Below are 18143 nucleotides of genomic sequence, written 5' to 3'. Positions count from 1 at the left end.
GATATGGTCAAGTACCTAGAAAGGATACGGACCATGCATTAGAAACTAATTATTGATCATTGAGCGTCAAACTAAATTCCATGATGACCTTGTCTTAGTAAGTGGCATGCAAAAGTCAGATAAAATTAAGAAAAATGTTATATTCCTCTCTCAAAAAAAAAAAAAATTGGTAGCACTAACAACAGGAGGACAGAAAAGAAAAATTAAGAAACAATACAAAACTGTCTTTTGCATAGTCTTCATTGTTGCAATACCATTGAACATGTCATGGACTGGAAGTACAGATGCAGACTCTAGAAATTTCAACTCCAAGGGGACCTTAGGAAAAACACTAACATCCTGAATCATTTTCCTTACTTCATATTGTAGGCATTCCCTCCTTTCTCACCCCATAGCATTAGCTCTTTAATCAAGAAACAGGATCATCATTCACATGTCAGCCTCGTGAAAATGTGCATGCACAATGTGAGATGACATAATGCACTCGTATTGGATTAGACATAACTATGGTTCAAGCAAGTGATGCAGCTCAAGCCACTTCTAGCTCTCACTTGTCCAGTCTTATTTTGGACTAACATATGAAAAGTCATAATAACCACATTTACCATGGTGATCCCTGAGCTAAAACATCTAGTCTTTTGTCTTTCCCCATGAATGATTAGTATTTATCCTTGACACGTTAAATGACAAGTTTCTGAGGCCGTTCATTAGTCATACTCCATAATGCAGGTACCTGCTTTACCCAAGAAGGCGACTGCTATTATTATGCCAACATCATTAGAAGGCATGCATCAGAAGGTAACAACCATGTCACTTTAATCGTGCTGGTTCAGACTGCACTGGATCAAGCAGCTGAACTGTAGCTCAGGCCAGAATTCCTTTTGGCTCAAAAGAGTATGCCTCAAGCAACTCTCCAAGACTGGCTCACTGCACCCTCTCTTGAGGTCATTCCATGATGGCTCTTTATACAATATCTCATTTATGCCTTTGGGCAGCCTCTACCCATAGTATCTCTATGTACAGTCTTCATTTATGCCTTTCAGACAGTCCTCTAAGCCTTAGTACCTTAGGGTACAGGTTCTCCATCTATGCCTTCAGGTAATCTTCAAATGCAATTTCTCATTTATGGCTTCGAGATCAGTAACTATTGGCAGCCTCTAGACTTACTACCTTCAAGTATAGTTTTTCCCCTTATATCTTCAGGCTTAAAATTTTCCATCATCACATTAACTATGCATTTATGAGTACAACTTGTCATGGCCCAAACAAGTACCATATTGGTTTCTCTATCAGGATCCAAAAAAATATAGCTTGGAAGGCTAAAATAGTAGGCCTATTTAGTGGCTTGGCCCCCTCAAGTGGCAAGTTTGAGCTACAAAATCTAAAATCATAGAGAGAGGTCCACCCGAGCCAGTCTGTTATGGGCTACAAAATCTAAAATCATGATGGTATAAGCTGCAACCACTGTCTCCAAATAACAATTAAATCAACCTCATTGTAACCTTACCTTACAAGGTAAATTTTCTAGGCAATCTAAGCAAGCAAGCCTTAATCCCCTTGACATGTGCATTTTATCATTTTACTTTTTACCACAAACGCCTATAAAAGAGAGGCAAATCCATCATGAACTGGGGATGCCCTACAAGCAAAATGAGTCTTTTTCCATAATGAACATTGAGAGGATAAGAAGCCCCTCCCTTGCCCCCCTCCTCCTCCCTCTACATACATGTGGCAAGGATATTGCCAAGAAGCATTCATATAGTAGAATTATACATTGTTGTGCAGTAGCCTGGGATTTATCTGATCCTGACATGATAAAAAAAATTGGTTCCAGCACCTTCAATTATAAGTGTACCAAGGTGGAATGCTAGTTAGGTAGATTATTACAACTTGCTACAAGAAGTCACATGCTCAAATGGGAACTACTTGACTTAAGATCAATCTTGCCAGTCCTTTCTTCTTCAAATTATGATCTCATGACAGCTTAGGTTGACAAACAGACTAGGATACTAAAGGATAATGATTAGGTAGTAAGGTGCCCAAACACACTGTGATCCCCACATGAGACCTCTACATAACTTGGTGGGAGAAGTTATGTATATGTCAAGATGCCAGTCCCCTTCCCACAAGGGAATTGCAGCTTAATCAATTCCTAAAAGAGATTAGCTTCCATGAGAAGATATATCTCTAAGTGTAAGCAAAACATGCTAATGCTCTGTCATGGGAATGCACTGACCAGCTCCTCAACTTCTGAGACCCAAAAACCGTATGGATCTCAATGCTTCTATCAGTAAAAGGCCACAAAGTCTTTGTAGTCCACAATATGAAAAAAAAAAAAAATTTAACTTGTCTTCGTTTATACTTAACGTAAATATATATTCTTTCAATGACTACTAATGCATTGTCATGTTGGTTAATCTAAATTGTGTTGTGTTGGGCAGCATAACATTTTATACCGCTTAGTATCAGATCACAAAAACAAAAATTAGGGATGACAATTGCAACCGAAACCGTGGGAAACCGAACCGAAACCGAACCAGTCAATGCGGTTAAAAACCGTTTGACTGGGTAATGGTTTGGTTTGGAGAAAAACCGAACACTGTTTCAATGGGTATGGTTTGCTTATGGTTTTCACTAAATCTAAACCAAAACCCAAACTGAATGTATGAGTAACCGAACCAAACCAAACCGAATATACATATATATAATAAATATTTATTTATTTAATATATTATATATACACATAATATATATTGACTAATGCATTTTTTTACAAGTATTTTAACTAATGCATTACAAATATATAAAATATTTAACATTTATAAAGTAATTAACAAATAAAAGTAAAACCTAATCTTAAATTATTTTATTTTTATCAATCAAATAATTATATCCAAGAAGTTTGAAGTTAATTTGTAACTTTATGCAAGAAGAAGGTAACTTTATTAGATTTTGTCTTTGTTTATTGTGGAGTTATCAAAAATTTTTGTGAATGCTATTTGCAAAAGTTTGTCTCTGTTTGTTGGTATGGATCAAGCTAAAAAAACCATAGTTAAAACCGAAACCGAACTGAAACCAAATGGTTTGGTTATGGTTTTTAATTTTTAAAACCAATGGGTAATGGTTTGGTTTTGGTTTTAGTAGTTTAAGTTTGGTTTGGTTATGGTTTTCGCAAAAACCGAAACAAAACCGAACCATTGCCAACCCTAACAAAAATCAGAAGAAATAAAGAACACAGAAGTTTAACGTTGTTCGGCCTCAATGCCTACATCCTAGATCCCATGATTACACGATAATTCACTCAATGTGTAGTTTTGCACAAAAGAACTAAAAAACATTCAACACACAGGTACACTTTCATAGTGTTGCCTTCAATGGCACTCATATGGCATCAATAGCACTCACCTTGGCACACTTACAACAAGGGATGGGGTGCCTATCTATAGGCAACTCCAAGTGTGAATGGCACTGGTTTAGGTTGGAATTGGAGAAATAACTTAACATGTTATATGTGTGTCCCCGAGTCCATATTCAAACCCACCAACACTTAGGTAAGGAGAAAATTAGCCTAGAGTGCTGTAATAGAGTACCTATTGTATTGACAAAACATGATAACTAAATAATCAGTAACAAGAACAGGGAGCTGGCGGTAGTTCTAAAAGAAACTTGGAATCGAAAACATGCTTGCATTGTTCAGGCTCTCTGAAAAGCTTTGTATATGCTGCCATACAATATCTGGATTGAACGGTTGAACCAAAGACCTTACAATCTTGTACGTGGAGCCATTATGCTATAAGTGATAAAAGTAACGGTAAGAAACAGTGGAACAGTAGGTATTGTTGATTTTCAACCAGCAGACTTTGAAGAATCTTTTCTCTTTTTTTTTTTTTTTTTTCTTTTCCTTGTGTTGGGGATTGGTAGGATTAGGAACATACTACATAATGATTCTTTTTTAAATATAATTCTGGGTCAATTAAAATCTCTTAGCTCATCGTAGAAACAATAATTAAAAAATCCTACGCAGAAATAAAACCTACGGAAACTGTACTTCTCAAGAAAAAATAGAAGCAATGCAATCAGAAGGATCAACGAAATAAATCAAAAATTTGAGACGCTAACTTACATCGCAGAACTTCCCGTATCTCGAAGTGCTCCACTTCCTTAAAACACAAAATATTACAATCCCACAGTCAATGAACAAACCCAAATGCACCGAAAACAAGCGAATTATCTCAATTAGGCAGTTTTGTCCAATTTTGATCAGAACCGAAAACCTTTTCAAGCAGAATAAAAAATTGTAGGACTCTGAATGTGTATATAAAAGTTTCACAGAGGCATACCAATTCCTCGAGCTGACAAACTTCACAGTTCATTTTACCAACTACGACGGAGTTGAAGAGCGTTTCCGATTGACGATCGAATTTTAAGCGTCAGAGAATTGATAGGAACCGAGTTTAGAGGGGATGAAACCCTAAAGTTGCTTTGCGTGAACTAGAAGTGATGTAATGAGTCACTGTTAATGGGGGCCTACATCGGGGTTAAGAAATCAGAGACGTAAAGTACAACATTTAGGGAAATTGCATGAAGTCCTTCAACTAAGAGAATATGTCAGCTCAATGCTCCTGCATAAATTGTGACCACATCCCTTATTTTAAGTAAAATAACTCTTTTACCCGTCTTTTGAAAATCTTCTTTACTAAATTTCGTTAGCAATGCACAAAAACATACGTGAATTATTTAATTAAAAAATTAACATGAACTTATTATTTAATTTTAAGAAAAATCTGTGTCTATTATTCGAAACTTGTCTTTTTTTTTTTTTCTTTTATCAAATAATTATGAGTTTAATTAGTGCCAACAAGTGAACAAGATATATATATATTAATGTATTTACTCATTTTTTATTGATTACAAAAAAATAATTTAATATTAAATTTTTAAAAATGATTTTGCAAATTGGTATGGGTAATCTATAAATTTATGATTATTTGATTTTTTTTAAACTACTTACATATTATTATATATAAAAATATAAATCTAATGGCTGTGGTTTAAAATATTCATTCTATAATTTTCTAATATTATTTCTATTGATATCCTATTTAGATTTATGACTTTCTAATTAAATTTTCAATACCCATATTAGTAATATGAATATATCGTAAATGCACAACTTCTCACTTTAATAAATATACAATTATTATTCTAACTATAGTATTTTCAGAACGAATTAAGGTATTAAATCAAAAACGAAAAATAATTAAGGGTTAATAGTCAAACAAGTATTGAATTAATTATTAATAATATCTCAGTTCCTTTCACTATGACACCCACAGTCTTGTTTTGATGAGTAATTGAATATATATATTTCTTCTTCATTATTTATTCTAAACAGGATGGATATTGGATAGCCCGTGGACCAAGGTAAAGGGTTTGGTTGTGAGAAAGCCTGGTCCAATAACCAATACTGTGGGCAGTCTAACTTGATACCCTTGGGCCAGTGATGGATCCATCTAAGACTAAAGATAAGTGCAGTCTATATCTATATATATATATATATGTTACCAAACCAGTGTAATTAATACAATAATGAATGTATTCACATACATTAATTGCTATATACAGTACTGCATACATACACACTGTTGTATGTACATATAACAGTGAATGTATTATTGTATTTATTTGATTTTTGGTCTAAAATTAAATTAGACTAAAATGAACTGAAGATCAAAGACTAGACCAAACTTATTTAGTCATAAATCCAGTCAAAATTTGAACACCTCTGGTAATAACAGTAGCCAGCAACATTGGCCGTTGTATTTTTTTTTTATGTATTTTGTTTTAGACAATATACAATAATTGTATATTGTTGTTAGCACTTAAATAATTATATTCGTTAGTAAATATTTAAAAATACAATGTTTTATTACTGATTGATAAAAATGTTTAAGAACTAAAAACAATGTACAATCATTATATTCTATCTGAAAATTAAGTATATAAAATACATCTTAATGAGTGCTGTACATTTTTACTAGCATTAGTAAAAAATTAAAATATTTCTAAAAACAACAATAAACACACATTATTTTTAAACAATATGTTTATATTATATATGTTATACATATTTTTCACACCACTTTTTATGGGCTAGACTCAGTCCAATAGATCGGCCTAATCACCTCAAACCCAATAAGTCAACCCGAGCTCGTTAGAACAAGTTCAGACGTCGCTAAGATTCGAGCTTAGATCGTGGAACCAAGCGAGTTTCTTGTGAGCTCCCAGCAATACTTCTAACTCGCTGGCCTAATTATATAGCTCGTCGATTAAACTATTTAGCTCGTCTAGTAACAAAATTGTTGAATAACTGGAAACAAAGACCCACTTACTTTCGAGAGGCAAATCAAATCCTTAGAAATATGGAACACAACTCTCGATTTTATGGAGACGATAAAGACATCTTATCTCCCATGATATCATCTTTACATTTTTATATTTTATGCAATTATAAACACTCATCATTATAAATAAAGGTCAAAAACACCATTGTAAGTAGGAGACTGGGAATATGATACTGTTACTCTGCGGGAATACCTAGAAAATAGTCGTGGAGTAGGTACCGCTCCGACTGAACTACGTAAAATCCCTTTATTTTTACTTCTACTTAGTTATTCCTCCTTACATATCAGTTCATTTTTTTATTGCAGGCCTACAAATCACGGTCGACTGAATTTAAACGTCAATAATATATTTTTTTTAATATTCGAGTAGTTTTATTGATTGATGGTAAATGAATCATGTGTTTGAACTCTTTAATTAATTAATAAAATTATTTAAATATTAAAAATAAGATGTATATATTATATTAATATTAATTAACCTTTATTCCATTATAAAAAAAATATTAATATGCAATAATGAAAAGGGATGGACTTCCGAAGAGGGTAGTTGTGATTTTGTTGTCACATATAGACTACAAGACAGTAAAAACAAGCATCATTAAAATCTTGAAAAGAAAGCGATGGAAACACAAACCAAAACAAAGTTGACCGGAAAACGATAGATTTGTATAAAACAATAAAAGCATGCATGCATGATGGGATGGCTGGCTGGCTGGCTGGCTACAACGCCCCCGCCCCCCCGCCCCCCCCCGCCCCCCTTTTTCTTTCTTTTTTTTTATCTTTTAATTCTTCCTTAGAATTCATTAATTAATATATATAATGCTTTATTAAGTAAATTTATGTTGCACGCATAATAATCATTAATAAATTATTATGTGTTAGATAAATAAATAAATATATATATAATATTATATTATATTCTCTTAATTATTACTAACTTTAAATGAAAATGATGCATGCTACATTGCCCATACATATTCTTGGGGAGAAAAGAAAGGCATATTGGCGCAATACGACAAGTCCATTTTTCATTTTAAAAACCAGAGACATGATGATGACTTGCAAACAAATTCTTGGCTGTGGGGAATCCCACTAGCTACGAAGTGTGACTGCACCATAAACAACCACTCCCACCTTAACACTAATCCAATCGCCAATCGCCCCCATATTACGACAACTCAAACTAAATTATTCAAAGTGTTTTGTCGTCTCAAAATCAGACGTTTCAACCAGGCCGGCCCACGAAAAGATCCTTTGGATTCTCTATATCCCAATAGTTGATCACCATACCAAAATTTAAAAAAAAAAAAAAAAAAAAAGAGTATGATTTTATATAATATTCATTCAATTATGAACACCTCTTGAACTAAACGATAACTTAATTTCTGTCAATTACAGAATTGTTGAAACTGATGACAGATGATGGGCAGATGGTGGACGTTGACCCAAGATTATTAATTAATTAATTAATTAATATCGTATTCTTTTTAATATATTATTATAATTATGTGTACACCAAAATAATTGCGGACATATGAAAAAATAGATTAATTAATTATTCTACTTATGGGTTTTGGCCCCTATATTAAAATTAAAATTGTCCCATCATTTGTACCATGTACAACATCGGTGTTGATTTCGGATTCGCTTTTGTTTCGTTTTTCTTTTTCCTTGTGTACAGTCTACACTTCCATTTGACTGGGGTCTGGAGCGGAACAGGTTTATATATATTTTGCGTCCAAGGACACGACAGAGTACTACATGTAATGTAATCCTAGCTAGCTAAGTTGATTAATTTTATGCAATAAATTATAAATTTGACATAATTTTATATGTCCAACTCCAGCCAAACCACCAGAGATTTTTAATCTCACTAAAGAAAATTACACTACTTTTAGGCATCTTAATTTTGTTTGGTTTCAAACTAACCAATATTTCAACTCCTAGCTAGCTAGCTACTTTTATATTTTAAGCTAATCTTATATCATTCCAATTGATATATATACCTTGCTTTACGTTAGAGAAAGGATCTCATAATCATGCATTTCTATCTCTTGCTGATACTCTTTAAAAAGCGATTAAGATTATTAATAGATTCCTTTTTGCGCCCATCGTTCAAATCTTATGGATATATATATATATATATGGAGAGAAACTATTAGTAGTTTTTATTTTATTTTAATATTTCTAGTTAGATTGTCTCTCCCCAATATTTCAATTTTCAAAAATTTGAAGAATTATGGCATTTGTGAAGGAGTATTGAACTATTATATATATATATATATATATAGTCCGTGCATGCTTAGGCCTTATCAGAATACAATTAATTAATAATCACGTGAAAACTGAACCGTCAATATATATACATTTACAGACACGATAAGATTAGTTTACTGGCAAAGCCTGCATTCTGCATCTCCGATGCAAACTTCAAAACGGAACAAAATCTTACTTGGTTAAGCAAAATTAACTGCTAAATTCTCTCCTCTCCCAGGTTTAACAATTTTAAAACTAAGTGAAATTCGTTACACAGTGCACTTATTAACAAAACCCAACGCACCTGCCAATTAACTTTGTCCAGTCATACACATAATTAATAACTGACATCATTTGTCATAATTCATAATCTATATATGCTATTAATTTCCTGGGGGAAAGGATACGATCTTGTCCATATCTCCGACGTTCTGTCTGGTTGAAGTTCCCATAGCAGCCCATTTCTTTGGCTGCATTTTCTTTGAAGTGGGTTCATGAGGAAGAATCGCATTGAACATAGATATATACACATACTTTACTTTCTCCTTTCCCTTAGAAAAAGGGAAACATACAGGATGTATAGTAGATACATTGACTGCTAATAAAAGTGCTAATATACACCCACTTAATTTAGATGCTTAATTATTTATTATTTTTAGTAAAAAATTTATATTGAGACATTTTTATTAGCATTATAAACATTTACTTTCTTGAAACTGTGAATGGTATAAGTAATGCACCATTAAGTTATAAAAGATGGTGAAAGTCACGTTTTCATAATTCAAACTTTTAACTTTGAATACTTTACCTTCCGACATTAGTTATTTGAACGTAGCACTTAGTCTCTCTCTCTCTCTTTCTCTCTCTCTTTCTCTCTCTCTCTCTCTCTCTCTCTCTCTCTCTCTCTCTGTTTTTTTTTTTTTTTTTCAGTTAAACCTTAGTATCTACTTTTATAACATTGGCTCTTTAAAAATTCAAATAATCAGAGGAGTTTTTTGTTCTTTGTATGAACGATTGAGTTTGACACCATGAAGGTCTATAATATACATATATATAGGAAGTGACTACCAATACCAATCAGGCAATGCCCCGGTCTACAAGGAATTGCTAGTTTTTTAATTTTTTATAATAATATTGGTCCTTCTTTATTCATGTGACTAACAGATAATTTGGTGTGGAAGCAAGCAAATTTGCATTGCGTTACAGGAGAAAGGAATCATCTTAGGAAAATAAGCCATAATTTGCCTTCTTAATTACTTGTTCTTTTCTTTTTTTCTTTTTGGTAGGGTACTTATCATCAATTTTACGTTGTAAGACAAATGAATTAATAATTCTTAGGAAAAGAACCAACAATGAAATATAAGAAGTCGCACATTATAATTTTGACGAAACTATTATCCTATAATAATCTCAAAAAGTTTAACTTCATACTCAAGAAAATTTAAGTGCATAGACTCTACTCATTATGGGGAGACCTTTTCAAAAAGGCATTAGGCACTTCAATAAGAAGGCTGAGAGTTGGGAGTAGAACTGATTGGTGGGCTATTCATTTACATAATTTTTTTTTTATTTTTGTTACATAGAGAATCACTATATGACACACTAGCTATTTGCATAAAAAAATATTTTTTTCACTTAACAAAAAAATATTAAAAAAAAAAAGAGAAGAGAAATCACTGTAACATCATGGTGGTGTGACTTGTGGTAAATATTTTTTCAACAAGCTAATGTTGTTTTCAGAAGCATGAGGCCATGTTCGAAAGGTCCGAGTTTTGTCATCGGATTCAGGGGAGCTACAGCAAATGATTCACTTTGGTTTTGTTGCGAGCTAGCTAGGACAAAACTGAACAGGCACAGAACAGAAGCAAGCAAGCAAGCAATAACAAGGAGTCAAGGAGAAGAAGCTAATTTAGCTTCACTACAACTCAATATAGAGTTGCTGCTGACTGACTACTGCCCATGCATCTCACCACCATTCTACTACTGCATGCCGAATAATAAGACAGCGGGAGAATCTTAGTTGCATTTTCTGCAATGCAGAGAGAGAGAGAGGGAGAGAGAGAGTCGAAGGAAGGAAAAGGAAAGATCACCGAGAGAGAGAGAGAGAGAGTAATTTATCAGATTTATTTTATATGTATTCATATTCTAAGCCGTACCCCTCCATAGAAAAGGGGGAGAGGACCTAAGGAAAAGCAGGGCTGCCGCTTAAAGGGAGACATCAGGAGAATGTGGGATTGAATTATTTGTTCAATTTAATTTAACATATATATTCCCTATACGTGTAGCTCTCTTTCCAGCTAGCTAGGTGTCACGTCACTTCATATAGTATACATAATGTACATTTGCATGGCACGTATATATATCTTAGCAAGTTGGTTGTATTAGTAATTTGGTTTTTTTTTTTTTAATAAAGTTTAGTAAGTTGGTATATACAACCAAAATAATAAAAAAAAAAACCATACAATTATTATATTTTTTGTTATGCAAAAATTAGAGGAGAATTGCTCTTGTATATATACGATATCCCTTTTACTGTAAAGAGAGTATTTGCATAATTAATTGAATACAAACTAAGAAAAGAGACTGAGAAGTAGGTATAAGAAAACAAATAAACCAAGTTCAAATGTTAATCTTTATACTTCAGAGTGTTCTGTTTGAACAGTTTAAGTAGGTACAAAGATTGAGTAACTATATCCTTATAGCAGTGGTCGGGACATTAGAGTGCATATCTTATGTTCGTATTGGTGTATCAGCTGGGCGGTACGTTTATGAATGCAACGGGGTGCTTTTTATATATATGTATATATGTCGCATGGACAGGTCTTTTTCTGGTGTGGAGCAGGTTGAAGATGACAGAAAGATTCGAGTTAGGAGAGAGAAAATATGGCCACTGAGAATGAATGAGAAAAAAAAAAAAGGAGAAGAAGGAAATATATCTATACATATATATGTATGTATATGGCGATTATTATTATTATTATTAATATTGTAGCAGCTGTACATATATGAATAATCCTATTTTTACAGGTGAGGCTTTTACTGTTGGGTTTTTGAATGACTATTTTGTCCCTGTGTAGACCCGTCTTCTCTCCTCTCTCGACGGGAATGAGGCGACAAGAGGCGATTACTAGAAAAGAAGAAGAGAGAGCACTTTTGTCAAACCGACCTGTAAACCTCAATTGTACAAATAGCATTAATTACTAGTACATATAGAGGTGGAGGTGTGAATTGTGGAGTGGAGAGAGCCCGCTGATCGAGGGGCGCAAGAGCCTTTAAAAATGTCATCTGTTCGTGAAATTTATATATTTTATTTGCATTTTAATCTGAATGTACTGTACATTTTACGTACTCATGGTTTAATGAATACATTATTAGTGCATATATAGGTGCACAATTACATTCAAATTAAATGTATGATAAAGCATAAAAATAACATTTTCGAACAATCATGCACCACCATGGCATGCAGTAGTTTAATTTTAATGTGTTATACATTTTACTCTTGGTTTAATGAATATATAATTACCAATTAGTGCATAAGAAGGTGCTTCTCATGATCAAAAGGTAATGAATCATAGTATTTTTATATATAAATTGGTAAATGATAATAACTTAATCATTCAAGATAAGTATAAAAGTTTATGTTCTTCATTGTGGTAGGGTTAGAATGAGGAGTTTGCTTTCGCAAACAATAAAATATGGCTTAAATTATATATTCTTGATCAAGAGAGACTTCTCGTTTATTCTTTAATTTTAAAAATTGTAAATGATTTTTCACATATTAACCCTTTGTAGCAAATAAAAAATGTTAAAACAATTTTTAGAAATTAGGAAGAAACAGCAGTACTGGTTTCTTTCTTATTTTTGAAGACCTAATTATTAGTTTATTCTTTAATTTTGAAAACTTTAATCTAGTTTTTAATATAGTATCTTTTATGTGAAAGATAAAATAAAAATTGTTAAAAGATTTTTAAAAATAAGGAAGTAATCACATTAGTTTCTTCTTTATTTTTTAAAATCATTGATAATGCTGGAGAATCAACCCGCAAGATAAGCCTTGCCTTACGAGCCAGGCTTCACTTGGTCTCAACTTGGTAGTTGGGTTTTGCTGTGCTGTGCTTCAATACTTCACAAAAACCTCTCCGATTGGATCATTCAAGACAATGTGGAGTACCAAAGTCGACCTCTCTGATTGGATCATTCAAGGCTCATGTGGAGTACTAAAGTCGAACAAGGCTCAACTAGCATACCGAGACCAAGCAATGCCTAGCTAGTAGCCAGGTCAAGGTTGAGCGAGACCTATCCTATAAGCCAACTCTCAGGTATTATCAATTGTACTTCAATTTATTTTTTAATTTTAAAAATCAAAAATTGAGTTTTTTGATAAAAAAAAAAAAATCCAAAGATAAAAAGAAGAAATTGTAGTGATTTCCTTTTTTTTTTTTAAATAATGTTATAATTTATTATTTAATTTTAAACATTAAAAACCAATTATATTTACCACCTCACATCCCTTGTTATCCACAACAAAAAAGCAAATTAAGATAATTCCCGAATTCTTCATAAAATTGGGGGAAGCATCTCATATTTAAAATATTGTGGAATTGGTTAAAGAACATTTTGAGGAAAGCATTGAATTAGGCGGTGGTGTCAAAGGTTTATGGATTTATTGAAGAAAATTGATTTTTTCTTTAAAATATAAAACTGGTTTGCGGTTTCAAAATTAGGAACCACATGTGGGTTTTAGTTAAAAGGTAGACAAGGGGATTTATGTGAGGTAAAAAATTGATCATTTTTTATTTTTTATAAAATCAAATGATCTTGCTTCAGCTCCATATATATAAATGATTTCTGGTTCTATATTTTCTAGTAATAGTTTTTTTTTTTTTTTTGTTAGAGCTTAACTACTATAACAAATTCATTAGTTAACAATAAATTAATAATAGCAAGAATTAATCACCCCGCCATGTGATGTGATCAGTTCTTGTGATTCAACTAATTAATTCAGACCACAGGACGCATTGCCCCCCAAAGCTACATTATGATGACAAGTCAAATGGACTTTAAAGTCTCAGCCATCCAACTTAATTAATTATAAGGTAGAGGTTAAACCAACAGTCGCTGTCTTGAAGATCAAGCTAGCTAGCTAGCTAGCTAGATTTTCAATTATAATTAATTGCAGGATCATATGCTGTGATTAAATTTTCCGTTGAATATTGTTTATGCATGTATATATACAATTGGGGATTATTATTGGATCAACTATATATTTAGTTAATTTAATTCAGTTCAATTAGTTTATGCAAGGACTCATGATGGAGTGATTTATTCCCAAAGAGAAATCATATGAACTATTAATTAATTAATATATGAATTAGCGGGCGGAGAAAACAGTAGTATGAAAGGCCTTAATTAATTACAATATATGGGTGTTAATATAAAGATTAATTAGCGTTCCCAATCAATTATGTCTGAATCACTGCGGTGATTGACAATTAATTGTTTCTGAAACGGGAGACATGTAGACCCCCATTTCCATCTCAGTCTCTCTCTCTCTACATCTCTCTCCCCAGGCAGGCAGGCAGGCAGGCAGTTCTTTTTGTATCTTGCGGGGAAAATTTTAACCTTTTTACATGGATCATTTTCCTTCCACTAGCTTGAATATTGTTTGAAGTTCACAGCCACGCATTCGCACAACGAATATTTCATTTCATTCCAAGCCAAAACGTGTTAGTTGAGGCGTTAATATTTTTTTTATTGTGAAACTGCACGCACAGTGTCTCATAATTAATTGCCCAATTCACATCACAGGGAGATTACATCAACTTGATTGGCACATCGTCGTCCCCTAATTTATATATATATATATATATATATGCTCCTGTTTTGTTAGGTAAACTAGTGTTGAAATGAAGACTCATTCAAGAAAAAAATATCCCTACCTAATCAAACCTCTTGACCATGGTCGTCTATAAATATATATATATATATATAAAAGTAATGTTAATTATTTTTTTAATACTTCTTTTCAGACCAATTATATTTATTATATTTTATTTTAAAACATTTAGATAATAATTGTATTAATCTATGATAAACACAACGTATATATTTTGAATCACTTAATTAACAATATAATTATTTCAACCTTAAAAACAAAATTTAGTAAATACAATTTAAATATATATATATATATATTTATCGTTGATTAATTATTAATCTTAAAATAATAATTAATAATATTATCCATACATGTATATTTAATATTATCAAGTTGCATTATGAAAGTCATGACCTCAACTGTGAAATTGGATTGAGCCAGTTAAGTAAGTAGTATTCAAGTGATCTCTCACTGTCCTTCACTTCCTAAGTTGAAGCAGGTTCCAGGCGTCCCATTAAAAACTTTGTAAGGAAAAAAAAAAAAAAAAGAGGTCTGAAACAGCCAACAATTTTCCCTAAAATCTACAGAACCATTTACAGTCATGCCTCCTCATCATGTCAAGATTACTACTAATAGAAAGTGACAACAAATAGTAATGTATTGATTTTCATTTTCAGCGTTACCCTTCGTCTTATTATATAGTTTATTCTTGGGTTTTTCTTAAAGACAGAAAGCGACATGTTGTTATATAAATTATTTGCTAGAGTATGAAGTAGTCAAAAGGTTAGATGGCATGTTTTTTTTTTTTGGGTGGTGATAGTAAATTAAACAAAAGAACAATATATATATATATATATATATATATGGAAAAGGTCCTAATTACTCTTTTGCTAAGGCATACTTCAAACAAATAAATTAAGTTAAAATATGGCAGTACAAACTGAGTTAGAATATGCCATAATTTAGAAAATATGCCAAAGCTAGCGCACACACAACTAACAATGAACAAAATCTAATGAGATTAGATGAGCTGACACTACTCTGACCCAAACAAGCTTCGTAAGAAAGATCTTATGATTTTAAATTTTAATTAAGCTAAATTTAATCAAAATTAAATATAAATTTAATCAAATAATAATAATAATAAGAAGAAGAAGAATACAAGTAGTTACTATCGGCTACGGGTTCTAGCCGACTGCTATCTAGTCTGAGAACCCACCAATGAATTAAACGATGGGTTTGCTGAAATCCAGCAGCACCATTTATATGTGGGTTTTAGAGGATGAAAAAGCCCTCTTCTTACTTTATTTCCAAAAAATGTATCGCATTCTTTTTATTATTATTTTATATTACATCTCTTTGTGTTGCACGTTATCTCCATCCATCTCTTACTTTTATACTGTATTTTTTTTTTTATTATTAAGTGTATTCAATCTTTCTTTATTTTTATACCATATCTCTTGAGTCGCGATGCCTATAAAGTATTGTAACATTGCCCATTATATATAATATGATCTCACGCAGGCCAGGTGTAATTTGGCCGCACAACCACAAGACCCCTTACTCCCTATTGGGAATTAATGAATTTTATAAAATATTATATAATTTATTTTTTAATTCAATTTTTTTTCATACTTATAATAAAAAGAAGTTGGATTTTAATTCTAAGAATTCAATTGCATGAATTCAACATAACTAAGAACCCGTTTGGTTAATTTGGTCTTGAGGTAATTAAGGCGAGTTAAGTTTGATTAGATAAAAATATTTAAGTGAGTTTTAATTATAACTCTTTGGTAAAACATTAAATAAGTTGAGTTAAATTAAAATGTATAAATGAAATAAAAATTATAATTATATATAAATATGAAAAAACTAAATTACATACATAAACTAATCATAAATAAATGTTATTATTACATATAAAGTATATTTTAACAAATTTGTGTAATTTATGATTATAAAGTATTTAACTTAAAAAATCTATTTTATAAAATATAAGTAATATGAAAATAGATACATATATATAAATATAAAGTAAGTAAAAGTATAGATGGGTTTTTATATATAGAGACGTATGAGTAATTATAATTTGTTTTAGTTATTATGAAAAGGTAAAATTAAAAAATATAAAAGATTATTCTCTCAAAATCAACCTCACCCAAAATTATGAGTTTGAGATTTAGTATTATAACGATAAATAAAGGTTATAAATTTATTTTAATTTCGCATTTCAAATTTATTCATTCCCAACATAGCTTTAAAGCATGCAGCAACAGCAGCAGCACGCGCAAAAGCTTCACTGTACTGCTTTGATCACTCGTGTGAACATATATAATTCACCTATATGGCTATATGTATGTATATATATATAGGTATGATATACGGTTCAATCACCCAATCAAAATGTAGCACACGATGAGGATGGAGAAGGCAATAATCATCTTGATGAGTTAATTTCTGATCATGATCTGATCAGCTAGCTAGAGGCAAAATTGAAGCCATAAGTTTCGGGGACAGAGGGAGGGAGAGAGAGAGAGAGAAAGAGAAAGAGAGGGGCAGTGGGCTTTAATTGGTATAAGGTTGATGGTGGGGACATGAAAGCTTTACACGCATCTCCATGCGATAAGCTCTCTCTTTGAAATGGTAATCATTGTTTTCAACAGCGCGCTAGCTGCTGCATCTGCATAGCTGCTACCACTACCACCACTACTTAAATAAGCAAAGATTATTCTTAATTAACTAGTAATCTTGATTGCTACTATCATTGTCAGTCCCTGCCGCTTCTCTCCACTTCCAACTAAACTATGGCTATTAATTCTTCTATTGTGTATATATATAAAAAAAAAAAAATCCACAACGTACGGCGACTAGCTAGTCTCTGGATATACTCCCACCCTCTAAGCTAATCCAACTTTGACAAATTAATCCATGTGTGAATTTACATTGACACCCTCTCTTCATCATATTCGAATCCCTATCAATCGTTCTCCCTCCCTCTCCGTCTCTCTCTCTCCCCTTTATAATTTCAATGGAGCGGGGGCGGGCGGGCCGGGGGGTGCGTGGCACATGATCTGCCTGGCGAAGTGCTGTGTCCAATGGAAAATTAATGATAGTTTTTCTGAATTTGTTTCTATAAATATTGCTATTAATTAATTAGGATGCACAATATAATCTCATTATTATGGGTTGTGTGTAAAAATATTATTTTTATTAGCAGTATAGCTCATGTAGTAAAAAGCAAATTAGAGCAGCATGGCAGCGGTGAAAATGACAAAGACAATAAAGAATGATGTGTGCCATAGAAGAGATCGAGGAAGGTTGTCTGTGAATTTTTATCTTAGCTCGTCAAAGCCCAAGTGAACTCCAATAGAAGTCGAGGGAGGGAGTGCCAAAATTCTCCCTGGTATGATAATTTGGTAAAAGGATGATGTTACGTACCAAAATTTGATTGGTGATGAGTGAGAAAAAGAATGTTCAGAAGGGTAGATAGGGAAAAAGGAGAAATTGACTTCCGTATGCTTCCTTCCACAGGGCAAAGCAAATCAGAAAGAAATCTATAGCTAGAAGGCCACTTGTACATTTTAATTAATGACACAAAGTGG

General features: G+C 32.3%; 1 protein-coding gene across 4 annotated transcripts in view; it reads right to left on the bottom strand.

Moving 5' to 3' along the window:
- The window catches only part of LOC127803595 (autophagy-related protein 101), a 60889-nt gene extending 56376 nt beyond the window's left edge, over window positions 1–4513 (bottom strand). For 2 of the 4 annotated variants that reach the window (XM_052339961.1, XM_052339960.1), the window contains exons 1-2: window positions 4341–4508; window positions 4124–4160 (exon numbers count right to left, since the gene is read on the bottom strand). In XM_052339961.1, the coding sequence (XP_052195921.1) occupies window positions 4124–4160; window positions 4341–4373 (70 nt within the window). In that variant the 5' untranslated portion in view covers window positions 4374–4508. Of the gene's footprint in view, window positions 1–4123; window positions 4161–4340 lie in introns of all 4 variants that reach the window. The other 2 variants (XM_052339963.1, XM_052339962.1) reach the window with 2 other exon arrangements.
- Window positions 4514–18143: the final 13630 nt, after the last annotated feature.

This window comes from Diospyros lotus, chromosome 6, assembly GCF_014633365.1.
Source record: "Diospyros lotus cultivar Yz01 chromosome 6, ASM1463336v1, whole genome shotgun sequence".
In the NCBI taxonomy this organism is placed as follows: Eukaryota; Viridiplantae; Streptophyta; class Magnoliopsida; order Ericales; family Ebenaceae; genus Diospyros; species Diospyros lotus.
This window is presented reverse-complemented; position numbering and strand designations above follow the sequence as displayed.